This window comes from Hipposideros armiger, unplaced genomic scaffold (genome assembly GCF_001890085.2).
Source record: "Hipposideros armiger isolate ML-2016 unplaced genomic scaffold, ASM189008v1 scaffold_41, whole genome shotgun sequence".
Lineage (NCBI taxonomy): Eukaryota > Metazoa > Chordata > Mammalia > Chiroptera > Hipposideridae > Hipposideros > Hipposideros armiger.
The window spans coordinates 1,192,923-1,208,665 of record NW_017731391.1 but is presented as its reverse complement, the minus strand read 5'-3'; the positions used below and the strand labels follow the sequence as shown (position 1 = coordinate 1,208,665).

The window sequence follows — 15,743 nt, the reverse complement described above, 5'->3', positions numbered from 1 at the left end:
TTTGACATATGTAGACAACATTTTTAATAAAATGAGTTCACCTGTAGTGGCTTAAGTTCTTTGGGATTTAAGTAAACAATATGAGATTATTTTCTAAGACACTTAACAATTTGAATATTAGTATTCAATTGAATTGAAAATTAATTCTGCATGCTAAATGCAAACTAGTGATTTTAGTGGATCTCTCTTATCTTTCATTCTTTCTCATGTCTGGAGGAGTGAGTTTGAGTTATTCCTCTTGAAACTACCTTAAGTAATTTTCAGGAATTTTACTGAAAATTATGAGAAACAGGAAATCAGGGATTTGTAGACATCCTATATGTATTATATACCTATCCTGGTATATAATATATACCCTTACCACGTGACATGTGCTGTGCGGATACTATTACAGAAACTTTCCTTAAATAGCAAGCATTGCAATTTCAAAGTAAGATTAATCTTTGCGTTCTGAACATAAGAATTTTTTCTTCTAAGATTTAATTAAATTGATGGAGCATAACAAAAGTGTTCTAATCCAGCCAAGTATGACTTTGGTTAAATGTTGCTTTTTGGTGAGCATTTTTTACTTCTGGCCGTTGGTTGGGGGATGTTCAGTTGAAGAGCACTGCGGACTCTGAAGGCAGATCTCAGCAGTGAGTACCTGCAAGATAAAATGAAAATGGTAGTGCGTGTAGGGTCCCGACAGCTGGACTGGGGGAGGGAGCCGCCCACATTGACCCTGGACAATGATGATGGGACGCCCGCCCCCATTTTCTGGGTCCTGCAAATTAATGCACTCATGTTAAAAGTAATGTCACCAGTCAGTAAGGGGATATGTTGGTTTGCTGGTTTTATTTTGCTGAATATCTGAGTGGAAAGAAGTAGCATGAAATGAAAAACTCGTAGAGGTTTTGTTTAAAGACCAGAGGCTTCAGGGCATGAGTACGTTAAGAGGTGGGGCTGCTGCCACACTTACAGGAGGGTCTGGCACCTCTTTCAAGAGGAAAATTGGGTTCAGAAAGAGATCTCTAAAGGTCAGCTTCTCAGAGATAAGGACTTCTTAGATTTAGAGGTTACTAGAATCACTCCTGACCTGGGGTGCATACTCTTCTCAATTTCATGTGGTTTGAGAGAGCTTTTGACTCAGTGTGTTGACAATACCTTGAAATTTGATAAGCAGTTCATATTCTCTCTCTTTGAAAATGCCTTGCAAGTTAAAAGGTCTCTTCATATTTTTTGTTTGTGGGTTGCCTTAAATCTTTTTTAAATTCATGGGACATAAAAACATCTTTCTCCCTATATAAAGGTTGCTCTAGCACTGCTTACTGTATATCTTGAGCTAATTAGAAATTTGATCATTACCAAGGGATGAAACATTTTACTATTTAAAACATAAAACAATTAAAAATTCTGTTGACTGTATATCCCTAACAACTGAGGACTTCATAAAAACTTAAGCACATTATTATAGTCATACTTGACAGAAATAACAATGTTGTTTTAGAATCTTAAAGAAAACCTTTAAAAATTATTTTTAACACTGACATTTCTATGGGTTTCATTTCTACGTTTCAGAGGTAGGCTGTCCTGTGGCAGCACGGTTTCATGCCGAAGCATCTTAAAGCTGACATGTTGGAAAGTGTGGCTACGTAGGGGAGGGATTAAAGCATTCAGTACAGTTTGCTCACAAAAATTAGAGCTGTTGACAACCTAAAATTCTTCTTCTTCTTTTTTTTAAGACTTTATTGGGGAATTGGGGGAGGGGAACAGCGTTGGGGAATCAGGGAAGGGGAACAGACAAGTTGCTGTCCTTTGGTTCTTCAGTCTAGTTGTGGAGGACGTTGCTTCACTGGCCCATGTTGGTACGATCATTGCGCTCTTCCCGGGTGAGGCAGATCGGTCGCCGGCCACTGGACGGCTGATCACAGCGGCTCACGGCAGCTCATGCTGGCTGCCGGCCACTCACAGTAGTAGCTCATGGCAGCCCACTGCAGCCTATGCCATCACTGACCACTCATAGTAGCCCAGCTCCAGGTTGAGCTGTTGTTCACCATCTTAGCTGTGGAGGGCACAGCGTCACTGGCCCATGTGGGATCCGAACCAGCGGCCCTGCTGCTCAGAGCTCGCGCTCCCAAGCCAACTCTTAACCAACTGAGCCACTCAGCTGGCTCCCTAAAATTCTTATAAACATGGATTACTGACGAAGTAATCAGTCTCCGAATTTAGCTTCCAATTTATTTTCTGCCTATTTCTAAAAATTCTAAAATACATCGGAAAATCCTCTGTGCACTTGTTTTTAAATAAAAAAAGGGGATGAAATATTTTTACTATTGTCTGGGTGTTTGCTGTTTGGACAGTTTGGTTCTAATGTGAATATACTGATTGGAGCTATGACTGCTGACTTACAGCTAGTTGTAAAATAAGTCTTCAGCTATAAAGATGGCCAACTTTTTAAGTGGTGTTGATAGATGGACTCACTAATAGGAACTATGCAGCTGTGTGTGTGTGTTGGGGGGTGTCATTTACAGTCCCATTTTTTTTTTTAAGATTTTTTTTTTTATTGGGGAATTGGGGGGATGGGAACAGTGCTGGGGAATTGGGGGAAGGGGAACAGACAAGTTACTGTCGTTTTGTTCTTCAATCTAGTTGTGGAGGACGTTGCTTCACTGGCCCAAGTTGGCACCATCATTGCGCTCTTCCCAGGCAAAGCAGATCAGTTGCCGGCTTCTGGACGGCTGCTCACTGCGGCTGCTGGCTACACACGGTAACCCATGGCAACCCACTGCCACAGGGGCTGCAGCCTACGCCGTCACCGGAGACTCATGGCATCCCAGCTCCAGGTTGAGCTGTTGTTCAGCATCTTAGCTGTAGAGGGCAGTGTCACTGGCCCTCATATGTGGGATCCGAACCAGGGCCCGTACCCTCTGGCATCCCAAGCCAGCTCTTAACCATCGTGCCACTCGGCCGTCCCTACAGTCCCATTTTAATACTAGGATAACTGACTCTTGCTACCCGAGGGGTCAAACCAACTAGGAAGCCCAGGCAGAAAAGACTCCACCTTTCCAGCCATTGTTTCCTTTTCTTGGGACTAGTCTTTCTCAAAGCTATGGCCATTTTAATGTAGCCATCACCTGTGTCTTGAGCTGCGACCCTGCTTGAGTGTGTGCGATTGATGTAGGGAGCCACGCGTTCCACGTACAGAGCTGTGTCTAATTTTGTTGGATTTCCTTGTGTCACATCTAATGCTGGCTCCTTCAAAACCCTCCTCAACACACACATGAGGCCAATTTATGAGAAGCGACAACCTTAGTGTGAAACAAAGGGCTGGAAAAATGCTGGAATAGAACATATGCCTTGATCTAATCAAGTGGATGGAGACACAAAATGGCTGCTGAGTGCTTTGCAAGTTAGAGAGGGAAATTTCCTAAATAGTTTTTTATCTGAATCTCAAAAAATCCATAAACGGAGATGGTATTAGTTTCAATCTGTAATTGGGACTCCAACCCAGATCTTGTACATGCTGTCTTCTGTCCGCTGTTCCCCGTACCTGCTATGGGTTCAAAAAAAGAAAAGAAAAAACTCAAGTGGCTCTCCTCCATTTAGACCTTTGTATAAACTAATTGCCCTTTTCTCCTGCCCGGACAATGAGCACATGAGAAGAATTAGACGTCTTCCAACTGGCTGTTTGTTGTGTGCAGAAAGGGTGAATAAAACAGGCTAGAACTCTTGCAGCTTTCATTCCAGAGGGGAAACAGACATGAGACAAGTCATGACCATTAGATCAAATTGAGAACAAATGGTACAACAAAAATAGCTTGAACTGACATTAATAGTGGACATGGAACACTTAACGTGTGTTGGGTGATATTCCAAATATTCTTTCAGGTAGATACAAATGAGTTCTTTCCCCACTTTACAGAGAAAGGGAGGGTATGAGAGGCTAAATAAGGCACCCAAAGCCACAGATGAAGCAAGACCCTGCCCTTCCAGCCACATCCTGTTTGCCGGCCTGGAGTTACTAAGTTTCAGCCTGTGACAATGATGGGACAATTATAAAATTCCAGATTTGAAATATTTAATCTTGCCCCAGAGTATCCAGTCCTCCACTCTTGCTTCTGTGCCAGCTTCTGAACCCATGTCATCCAGGGTTGAATGAACATGGGTTTGTTGGCATGAAAAAGCTCCTGAAATATGATTTCACTGTTTTTATCTTAAAGCAATTCTGTTTTCCCATGAAAATTCATGGGACTGGTAGAAATTAGAATTAAAATGCTTCACTCTAAAAGCCAAATTTTCTTAATTGTTTCCTGCCCATACTAAAATAACAAACTAAAACAATAATTTGTGAAGGAAAAGCTCCCCACCACCCAATTGTAAAAGTAATCATGTTAATTAGATAAAGAACAGAACACAGAAAAGTAGAAAAATAAAGGATATCAAATATTCATAGTCCCCCCCGCCCCCATGATAATTTGGTATATTAACAATTTGGTAATATTGTTGCTATTTTAAAGTATGTTCTTATATATGTAACTGTTGAGTTTGCTTTTTAAATTTGATATTATAGCATAAAATACATCTCCATGCCATTACACAAGCTTTATAGGTACCTTTTTTTTTTTTAAGAAATTTTACTGGGGATCAGTGTGTTTTTCCGGGACCCGTCAGCTCCAAGTCAGGTAGTTGTTTCAGTCTAGTTGTGGAGGATGCAGTTCCGTGGCCCATGCCGGGATCGAACCGGCAACCTTGGTGTTATGAGTCTGCATTCTAACCACCTGAGCTAACTGGCCGCCCCTGTAGGTACCATTTTTAATGCCTACAAGATATGTTGTAACAACCCTCCAAATTGTTTTTTATTTTAAGTACATTTTTTTATCTTTTGCTTTCCTTCCTCTGCATTTTTTGGGGTTTTGTTTTGTTTTGTTTTTTTGCAGTGATCTTCACTGTAGGAATTGGATCAATTTCATTTAATTAATTAATGCATCTCCTCTTAATGCCTTGCTCTCTGTCCTAAAGTTTTATGCCCTGTTTAGGCTTGGATTTTACAAAGCTTTCTGCTTAGATTAGTTTGAAATAAAACTGGTCACTTTTTTTTTTTTTTAGAATTTATTAAAATGTTTTTGTATATTTAAAATATTCATGTATCATTGAGAACAAAGGAAAAGAACTATATTCTTGGGCTACTATCAAAGATGATTATTGTAACTCGTGTTAAGATTTCTTAGCCTCATCACTTAAAGTTCAATTCATATCAATTTAGTTGTAGTTTACATGGCACAGAAAAGAAACTTTTCTGATTACCTTCTTAATAACCAATTGCTATAGAGCTGATCACTTGAATCCCAACCCTTAGTTAATTTTCTAATTATAGATTGACTTATTTCAACCAAGTAGTGGAACATATGTTCTTTTAGAAGTTCGATTATAACCAGAATTTCTGTTTGTATTTTTCTCAGAAGAAATAACCCATAAGTCGTATAAGCAGTTCCCCCTGTTACAAATAGTAAAATCCATTTAGAAGACAATACTTTGGATATCTAAACACCTTGAGGAATACCAAGGAATACAGATGTAGACTAGCCTGTTAATGAGAATCTTAAAATGGTTACTTTTTAAAACAACTTTTTCAGGGGGCCGGCCGAGTGGCTCAATTGGTTAAGAGTTGGCTTGGGAGCGGGAGCTCTGAGCAGCAGGGCCGCTGGTTCAGTTCCCACATGGGCCAGTGGCCCGCAGCCAGCGTGAGCAGCTGTCCAATGGCCAGCAACCGATCTGCCTCAGCCGGGAAGAGCGCAATTATTATACCAACATGAGCCAGGGAAGCGGCGTCCTCCACAACTAGACTGAAGAACAAAAGGACAGCTACTTGTCTGTTCCCCTTCCCTAATTCCCCAAAGCTGTTCCCTCCCTCAATTCCCCAATAAAATCTTAAAAAAAAATAAAAGCACTTTTTCAGTTGCTTTTTCTACACCTTTTGAAACCCATTAAATAATTCTGTTAGTGTTCTGGAAATGACAGGGAAAACTTTTAGCATAAAACATAACCTAGGATGGTTGGTATTATCTTGATGACTTAGACTTCTCACAGCTTGTGCCATTTTTGTGAAATGGGGTGGCCATTTGTTTCCTGCTTCGCGACTCTGCTGGTAAGGAATGCAGCCCTGAGCAGAACACTGAGGCCATGCGTATGCAGCTCCGATCACCTGGTTTGAGTCCCAGCATCACCACTTCATGGCTGTCACTTTGGTTGCAGAACTTGTCAGTGCTCTGCTTCCTTGGCTGAGGTGATGATAGTAGCCTCCTTAAAGTAGAGGATTGAATTAGCAAATGTATATAAAACACATGTTTGTGAAGTGAGTCCGTAGTATGTGTATCAGTATATCAGGGTGATAGTCTCTGCTCTGTCTTGGTCAATGGTTTTTTGTTTTGTTTTGTTTTGCTTTGTTTTTAAAGATTTTTATTGGGGAATTGGGGGGATGGGAACAGCGCTGGGGAATTGGGGAAAGGGGACAGACAAGTTGCTGTCATTTTGTTCTTCAGTCTAGTTGTGGAGGACATTGTTTCACTGGCCCAAGTTGGCACCATCATTGTGCTCTTCCTGGGTGAGGCAGATCAGTCGCCGGCTTCTGGACGGCCGCTCACGCTGGCTGCTGGCCACACATGGTAGCCCATGGCAACCTACTGCCACAGGGGCTGCAGCCTACGCCTCACTGGTGACTCACGGCAGCCCAGCTCCAGGTTGAGCTGTTGTTCAGCATCTTAGCTGTAGAGGGCAGCGTCACTGGCCCTTATATGTGGGATCCAAACTGGGGCCCTCTGGCATCCCAAGCCAGCTCTTAACCATCGCGCCACTCGGCCGGCCCGCAGTGGTTTTGATTATAGGATATTATCATATGGCTTGGCTGAGGACATTAATATGCTGATCACGTTTGGAAATAATATGAACAGAAGACTTAAAGCTCCATGAAGGCAGCTTGGGCAGTTGGCTCAGATGCTCTGAAAAGATTTATCAACTCCGGAACGCAGTCTAATAGCATGTGTATAGCCTAAGAATGAATGGACTTTAGGGTTCAATGTATTTTTTACCTTAATAATGATAGAGTGAATAAAAAGAACACCATGTCTCTTTCTCAACCTCTCTCCAAAGGATAAAACCAAACAACAAAAATCCCACAGAGGTAGCCACTGTTAAAGATTTGGGATGTATGATTCCAGACTCTTTTTAATGCTTATATGAGCACAAATGCTGGAGTAAGCACCCTCCCTCCACCTCTCTCCCTCCCTGTTAGTGAGTTATTTTGTTTTATTTTATACACAAAGGAATCAAACATTCTCAGCAACTTGCTTTTTTTCCACCTAAATTGGGGACATCCACCCACATCAGTGTGTTGAGATTTACAAATCTCATTCCTTTCGATGCTGTCCATTACATGGGTGTCTCGTAATTTCACTCTTCCCCTCCACTGACAGACACTTAAGTGTTGTTATTGTTATAAGTTCTTGTGTGTTTCACATCCTTGTACCTAGACTTGCATACACATGTAAAGCCATATCAGTTAAATTGATGGTGGAGCCAATGGGCATGCACACTTAAAATTATTCCCCAACGATGCTATTCATGGATTTGTACTCTAATGTCTATGTTCTTCTGTTTGACATTTTCAAAGTTTTACTTTCAAAACATTGAATGAAGAGAAAATTAGAATTAAAATGCTTCCCTCTCAAAGCAATATCTTCTGCATGTTTCCTGCCCACGCTAAAAATAAACAAACTAAAACAACAATTTGTGAAGGAAACGCTGTCCCACTACCCAGTTGTAAAAGTAATGAGTTTTACAAGTTACCTGAAGAGTTTTCTTCCCCAGCCTTGTCAATGGGTTTAAAATTCCTTCCAGATAAAAATTTTAAAACTCTAATCTTTTTGTGTGTGTGTCCTTGTTGTAGTCACAAGGTTCTGGTTCCTTTCTGGTTACAGCCACGTAACAGTTCTGCTTCTTAGGTTCTGCCGCTGCAGTTGGGATGAATGGTGCTGCTCCGAGCCTCGCCTGCCACATGGACTGCAGGACACTGGGCCACCCTGACCTGGGTTCGTCATTCAGTGAGAATGTATAGCCAGGAGCATCACTTCTGTGGCGACAGTAGTTACTTTAGGGCTCACTTCCTCTTCCCCAATATCCTGACAACTGTCACGAGCTCATCTGTTTTGTTGGTTCATGCAAGGGCTTGATACTACTATTGCTTACTCCCGTGGAGAAGGAAGGGGAACCGAGACGTCTGGCTATTTTTCTGCAATGCTTTGGCTACCATTTTAGATGTTCTCAGTTCTTCTTACAGGAATAAGAGGAAAACATTGTGGCTAGAAGCTTTTGAGATCTTTCCTTCAAAGCTTGTTTAGTTATAATGTGGTAATACTTTACAGGAATAAACTCTGGCTGACCTACTCAAAGGATATAAGCTTGAAAACATTTAGGGTCTTGATTTGTGCAAAAGAGGCGTTTATCCTTTTTAAAGCACAAATCCACTGGGAAAATGGATCTTCTGGTGCTTACTATGTTTAAGAGCAAGAAGCATGTCTTTAATCCAGTTCTTATCTCAAAAGACATAACTTTTGAGAGAATGACCAAGGGTGAGCCAGATACATGTTTATTGATTATTGATAAAGAAATGCATCCACAATGTATGAAACAATCAGGTTATAAAAAGGCATGTATTCTCCATTTAGAAAAATTTTTTTTTAGAAAAAAATGCCCATGTGCATATATACACACATAGAAAAGACAAAAAGGACTTAAACAAATGTTAAGGCACCTTGGGTTAGGCTTCTTACGATTTGAAGTGACTTCAACACATTAATAATTCTCGGAGGCACCTGAGCCCTCAGCAGTAGTATGAATTATGGTTGGGGATGGGAGAAAAAGAAAACAAAGCATTATTTTTTTTTTGGCATGAAAAAAAGTGAACTATCCATCCTCAAGAGTACCTGAGATTTTGAAGCATCTCTAAGTGAAACACAAAATATGGAAATGTCTGAATATGACTAGGAATGAAGTCCCCTTTCTGTGTGGAGTGGTTGTGGCATGGGCTCTAAATGCTCACTCAAGACATCCCCCTTGGGGTCACAGGTTGGGTACACTTGCTAGACCCAAGCTATGCATATACTAAAGTAGACTCAAAACTCAGTTTCATTAATGTCACTCATAAATTGTCACCGAAGTTAATTCATCAAGTGCATTCCTGGAGCAGAGATGGTTGCCCTGTGGTCACTGTGAATGACTAATAGAAAATTTACTTATCACACTTCAGATACAAGCTTAGCAGGTGACCTCATTTCTTAAAGCTCATTTTATATCATCTAATGTACTTCACTATAGACGTGTAACATTTCTGAAAGAGGAAACAGAAGTTTGTGCCTGTGTCCTGTGGATCCTTCATGTTTAAAGGTACTCAACTAAAGATATCTTAGATTTGACAATTTACAAAGAATTATGAGGAACCTTTCAAGAACTGTAGAAACTCTGTAGAACTCTAAAGTCTAAAACCTCAAAGTTCTGGTTCCTAAACCAAAGGCACAGTTGATCAACATATATTGCATTGAAACTGAAGCATTAGAATGGTTTTCTCATGTTCCCCATTTAGTTTGCCATATCATGATGTATATGTCAACATGTTTTAAGTTTAAGATCTTTTGGATTACCGTGTAGCCCACAATACTGTGTGTTTCCTCCTTTCTTCTCCTGGCTCTTCACATTCTGAATCAAATCTAAGTCTAACCTGTGTGCATAACTTGTGATATTTGGTTAAAATGATCTTATTAAATGCTGACATTTTTGCTGATGAGCGTTGTGGAGACCTCCCCCCTCTTCTTTGCTTTTGTCTTTAGGTTTCATTTTAAAGTCCCATCTTTCATATTTTGGTAAGAGAAAACTTTAAGTGGAAATGTAACCTGAGTATTCTGTCTAATAAATGGACTCAGCATGGGCCTGTTGAAGCCAACCACCCCATCTGTAGTGTAACGTATTGAAGTACAATGGTATTATTTCAGGAGGCAGCTCATGCAGTTGGAGGGCAGCTTTGCTGGGAGCAGGGAACGGCCAGGTGAAATCAATTTCGCACCATGCAAGCCTTTTGGATCGACTGTCTTGAACCCACTGTCCCTTCAAGGTGCTGATCAAAGACAGTGATTTGGCCAGCGTGCTCCATTGGTCTGTCAGCAGCATGGAATTATGCCAAACGGAGTGTTGAGCTTTGAGATTTCTTGGGGGTAGCAGGTCTGGGTCCTGTGGAATACTCTTTAAGGCATTTTCTCATTGTGCATAGTGCCAGGTAGTAACAATTCGTAGAGTTGTAGGAAAACCCTGGGAGTAGTCCATGTTGAGTCCTGGCCATCAGGCCATGGCCGCCTCCTGTTGCTGAGCTGTGGGACCTGGGTCCAGCCAACCAGACCGTCTGCAGTCACTTTGAGTCTCAGCAGCGTCCTCATCTGTAAAGTGGAAATAATGGCACCTACTAAGTTGGTTTTTAGTCAAATGATAAATGTATAATACTATAAAGCACTCTCAAAATCTTTAGGTTCCTAATGGTTATTACAATTTTTTACCTATATTCATAGGATTTAAACAATGACGTAAGGGCATGACTATATGTCTACTGTTTTTGCAACCGATGGCATCAATTGCACAGGTTACCCTACGGAGAAGATTGCAGATGACCATTTCAGTAATATTTTTAAGGCAAAAACAATGACTCATAAAAGCATGTGTTACATTTCTTGTCTTTGTTTACTCTGCATACTCTGGCCTTTGAAACAAGGGGTCTTCTAACTTGCCCCCCTTCTCTGTGTCCCCTTTACCCTTTTTTCACATTCCTCTCACCTGGGTAACTTAGACCTCAGTTTTACCTTTGTTTTCTTAGATAGGCTCCCCGACACCCCAGCCTAGGTTAGGGCCCTCTGTTTATTGTCATTTGCTTTATGTGTTCCTCCTTCGTGACAGTTTCCATAGCTGCAAGTTAGTAATTATTTAACTGTCTGCCTTCTACCATGAGGACACATTGTCACTTATGTCTGCCCTCCATAGTAGTTTGTAAGCTCCACGTGGTGGGGACCACACTTGACTTATTCATTGTTGTTGTATCTCAGGCGTGGAATGGTGGTGTGTAAATGATGCGTGGTATTCAGATGAATGAATGAATGGTGTGCACAATTACCCAGATCCAACACCTTACCTGCTTGATAATCGCTCCTTTTGTAAGGTAGTTGGATCACTCAGATGAATAAAAGACTTACACCTTTCTTGTCATTTTTTTTCTGTATTTCTCCCCAAAATGATTTATATTCTTGAAGTTACAGGATTTCTAACTTGGCTGTGAAGACTGAAATGAAGTTTTGTCTTCCCCATAGCTCCTACAGAAGAATGGTCAGCTGTCCGCTGTCAATGGCTTAGCTGAGCAAGGAGAGCTCAGCATCCAGGAGGAAGCTTTGAACGGCCAGGAGGAAGAAGTCGTTGTCATAGATGGTAAGCCACCTTTCCAGACTCTGAGCGGAACCAGGGGCTGGAGGGCAAGCAATACCCACAGTGAATCCAAGGAGAATACTAAACCCCAGTCTGGGCAGAGTATATACTGCCCTACCACTTGGGGGTCGATGATGTTGACAACAAAAGCAGTTCATTGGTGACAAAAAGTATTTATCTGACCGGTTGGGCAGGCCCTATACTTAGGTTAGGAAGTTATGCCAATACTTGGGTATAGGAAGTAAGTCATGTTTTTTTTTTTTTCTTTGACATCCTTATCTTTTTTTATTCATTTGGATTTTTTTGGTTTTTTTTTTTTTAAAAGATTTTCATTGGGGAATTGGGGGAGGGGAACAGACAAGTTGCTGCCCTTTTGTTTTTCAGTCTAGTTGTGGAAAACACAGCTTCACTGGCCCATGTTGGTATTATGATCATTGCGCTCTTCCCGGCTGAGGCAGTCGGTCGCCAGCCATTGGACGCCAGCCATTGGAGGTGGCTCATGCCAGCTCATGCCAGCTGCCGGCTGCCGGCTGCTCATGGCAGCCCAGCTCTAGGTTGAGCTGTTGTTCACAATCTTAGCTGTAGAGGGCGCAGCTTACTGGCCCATGTGGGAATCGAACCGGCAGCCCTGTTGTTCAAAGCCGGTGCTCTTACCAACTGAACCACTTGGCCGGCCCCCTGTTCATTTGTTTTTTTACTGTTGCCTTGTCCCAACTACTTGTCTGGTGTCAAAAGTGAATCCTTGTGGGGAACACTGGAGTCATTGGTTGCTTTAGGAGTCAGCATCTCACACTCTAGAGAATAGCCTGCTGCACGTGCACAAGTTTCTCTGGTAGTGTGCATTTCAAGGTGCACATCACCCTTTGCCCAAACTATGATGTGCTGCATGTTTTATAGTTCCTGAGCCTAGAGATCCTAGAGGAGTGGTTACTAGAAAATGAATCTTTCACTACACCATCACTGGTTTGTTTTCAGCCCACATGGTGTGGCGAGAACCACACCTTAGGGTCAGATTAAACACCTTGACCAGTGGGTCTCATGTGGAAAAAGCACCTTCCTCTATTTGTGAGTGCTAGTCTAGTCTCATCGTTCTATTTATGCATAAATGAAGGAACAAATTAACAGCCACTATTGAAGACATATAAAGTGGTGATTTGATGTACAGTACACTGACTCTTATGTGTAATATGAATAAGACGACTGAATGGGAAAGTCCTGTGAAAGGAGACTGGCCCCTGCCCTGGTTAGATGAGATTCTTCCGTCCTGTGGATCCTTCTCTCGTTCAGTGCCCCCACAGAAGTGCCTTCAAGCTGTAGGGGTGGGACATTGTTCCCCTCTTCCCTTCTAAGTTCTTTGGCTCATCAAACAAAAAGACAGGACACATTAACAGGAGAAAACCAAATTTAACTATGGACATGCAGGGGCTCCATGAAGATATGAGCCAGGTTACTGAAGCTTATGTAACATCCTTAGCTAAGGAAAGTGGTGAGGGGCTGGAGATACAAAGGGCAGGAAGGCCGTTCACAAGAAGGCAGAGATGTTGGAAAACAGGTAATCTCTTCGGTAAAAAGGAGTCACTGGTAATTACTCTCTTCCTTGGATAGCCCCCCTTTCCTGTGTAAAATTCGGCAGTTGCAGGAGGAGGTAAAGAGCTTTTTGTAAATATGCTGGGTTTCATTGCCTTTAGTCAAAATAATCATGCCAAAGTGGCAAATTTGCGGAGACTTGTTTTGAACCCCCTTCAATACTGATCTTCATATAGCACCACAGGCACAATAAAAAATTAGAAATACGTAGTCTCATAGAAGGAAGATTTGCATGACCTAGTGTGAGAATTTCAAATAATTTCCACCAAAATAATTGGAATGGCCCCAACTCAAATTCCAAAGCCCCACACTTTGTCCTTCCCATGGTAACTTTTGATTCAAATCAAGCCACCGCCGATTTGGAGTTTTCCATAGCCAAGGCACTGAACATAAGATAAAAATAAGGTTAAGACAAGGCAACATGGTGGTTATCTAATGAATTTTGCAAGAAATGAGAGCTGCTCAGAGTTCAGGTGGAGCAGTCATGTGAGGTCAGAAAGGTGGGGTAAGATCTGGGGGCTGAGGGGAGGGAGGTGGGTTTAGATTTGTGGAGACAAGGGGTGCTGCCAAAGTGAGGAGAATAATAACAGCCAACACTTCACTTTTATTATGGGTTCTGGAACTGTGCCTTTTGTGCATATGGCCTCGAAAAGTTACAGCAACCCTATGAGGTAGGTGATACCGTTCTCAAGATCCAAACCCAGCTCAGAGTGCCAAGAGCGAGTTGTTAACCGCTGCTGTTGCTGTGCTGGGGGTGTCCACAGGCTCATGAACTCTGAGCAAAGGGTAGAATGAAAACCCAGAAAGGAAGCCGGCTGGGTAGTAAGGCCCTGAAAGCAGAGTGGAGTTTAGCAAATATTTAGTAGTCAATGTGGGATCACAGAACTATGCCAGGGGCCAGGCTCCTTATCCGAGGCAGTTGTGTAGGATTGATAAGAGAAGGGAGACAGGAGGGGCAAGGACCAGATGCCCACATTTCCAGAGAACCCTTTCTATCTGTGGCGTGTTTACTGGAGGTCTGCTGGCTAACTCCCTTTAGTCCAGATGTATTTCTTTCACTTTCCAGCCAAATGGGTCAACGCCGATTGTCATAGAAAGTGATTCTGTCCCTACCCTATGATTATTCCATTGTTTTCCTGAGCTGCCCAGGCTCTGGCCATGGCCTTGTGGGTCTGAGAAAATACCAAACGCCTCTTGCAGAAAGAGTGGTAATTCATATACCTTGTAATTCAAAAGATCCTGAAAAGGCCTTGTCATGTAGGAAAAGATCCCCGTGTGGCCCAGGGCTGCAGAGGCCACCACTGGAGGCCTTGTCTCGGGATGAACTTTTACTGTTTTAGGCAGAATTGTTATTCCTTTGGCTTATTAGGGTCTCTGATTATTAAACTATTTTTTGTGTCTTTCTCTTGACATCAGTAATAGCTTATGGTTAGGTTTTTATGGTTATTTCCAGAAATCTATTCTACACGTACATGGAAACTTACTGGAATGCAAAGAAAGGCATCTTTGGGTGTGTAACACTTAATCATAGGATGTTGGAAGCCTTGGTTTCTACTACCTCCACTGCAGGAAGAACAGGTCTAACCCACCTTGGTCCCTGGGAGGACTGGCCAACGGTGGGATTTGTTCCTGCTGTGGGTGGATGAATTGATGGGAAAAAAACTACAAATAAGGGGAATTCCTGCTACAGCGTTTTTAATTTGAAGTGACAGACAATAGTTAGACAAAGCCAGAAGTGAAAATATTTCCCGACTGTGTCTTGCCTGCTCTCTTTCTGAAACCAGAAATACTGGTAATTCAGAACCAATCCTCTTCCTATAATGAAAATAGGATCGTGTTTCCTTGTGAACTTTCTTTAAATAATAGAAAAAGGGAGCTGCCTAGTACATGCTTTCTAAACTGTAAGCAGGGTCAGATATATATGGGGGGGGGTTTGAAGATTATTTAATGTTGGGGGCCATCTTTTAGAGATGAATTAGGCATGAAAAGAAAATAACTATTAATTAAAATTAAAAAAAAAGAATTCACAGCAAATTGCCTTAGCCTTGAGATTTAGTCCTTTTCTTCTGAATTCTTTTTAGGTGATTTATCATTTATCAGAACTGCATATATAGAAATGTTGCCTTTTCCAACTAGAAAGTTCTGTCTCACCTTGCCACGCCCAGTCTTCACAGGGGCTGCACAAGTGCCCTTAGTTTTGTGGAAAATCTGCTTCTGCCGAAAAGATTTAAAAACAAAATGACCCCTCTTAATCCAAATTGTCATTTATTCTCTAGTCTGTGACATACATGGTTTTCATGAATTAAATGCCTGAGGAAAAATGATTTTAAAAACATTATATATTGGTCTAGGTTCAATTTTAGATTTAAAACGTTTGCAAATTAGAACTTTAAAATTTTTTTTTGACTCAATGTTAGGATCTGGTCGAGAGATTATTTTTTCTAAACATGGGAAAATTTGATATGAAATAAAAAAATTTAAAGACCCTTCTTTATTCTGATGATAGCATATTTGGTGGTTAAGTACCTAGAGAACCTCATTGCTATCTACAAGTAATCAAGTGATTGTCTCAGATTTTTTTTTTAAAGATTTTTTATTGGGGAATTGGGGGGATGGGAACAGTGCTGGGGAATTGGGGGAAGGGGAACAGACAAGTTGCTGTCGTTTTG

General features: G+C 41.5%; 1 protein-coding gene across 1 annotated transcript in view; it reads left to right on the top strand.

Moving 5' to 3' along the window:
- The window catches only part of AKAP12 (A-kinase anchoring protein 12), a 105,669-nt gene that overhangs the window by 40,067 nt on the left and 49,859 nt on the right, over positions 1 to 15,743 (top strand). The window contains exon 2 of the mRNA XM_019638949.1: positions 11,376 to 11,490. Within this exon, the coding sequence (XP_019494494.1) occupies positions 11,376 to 11,490 (115 nt within the window). The remainder of the gene's footprint in view (positions 1 to 11,375; positions 11,491 to 15,743) is intronic.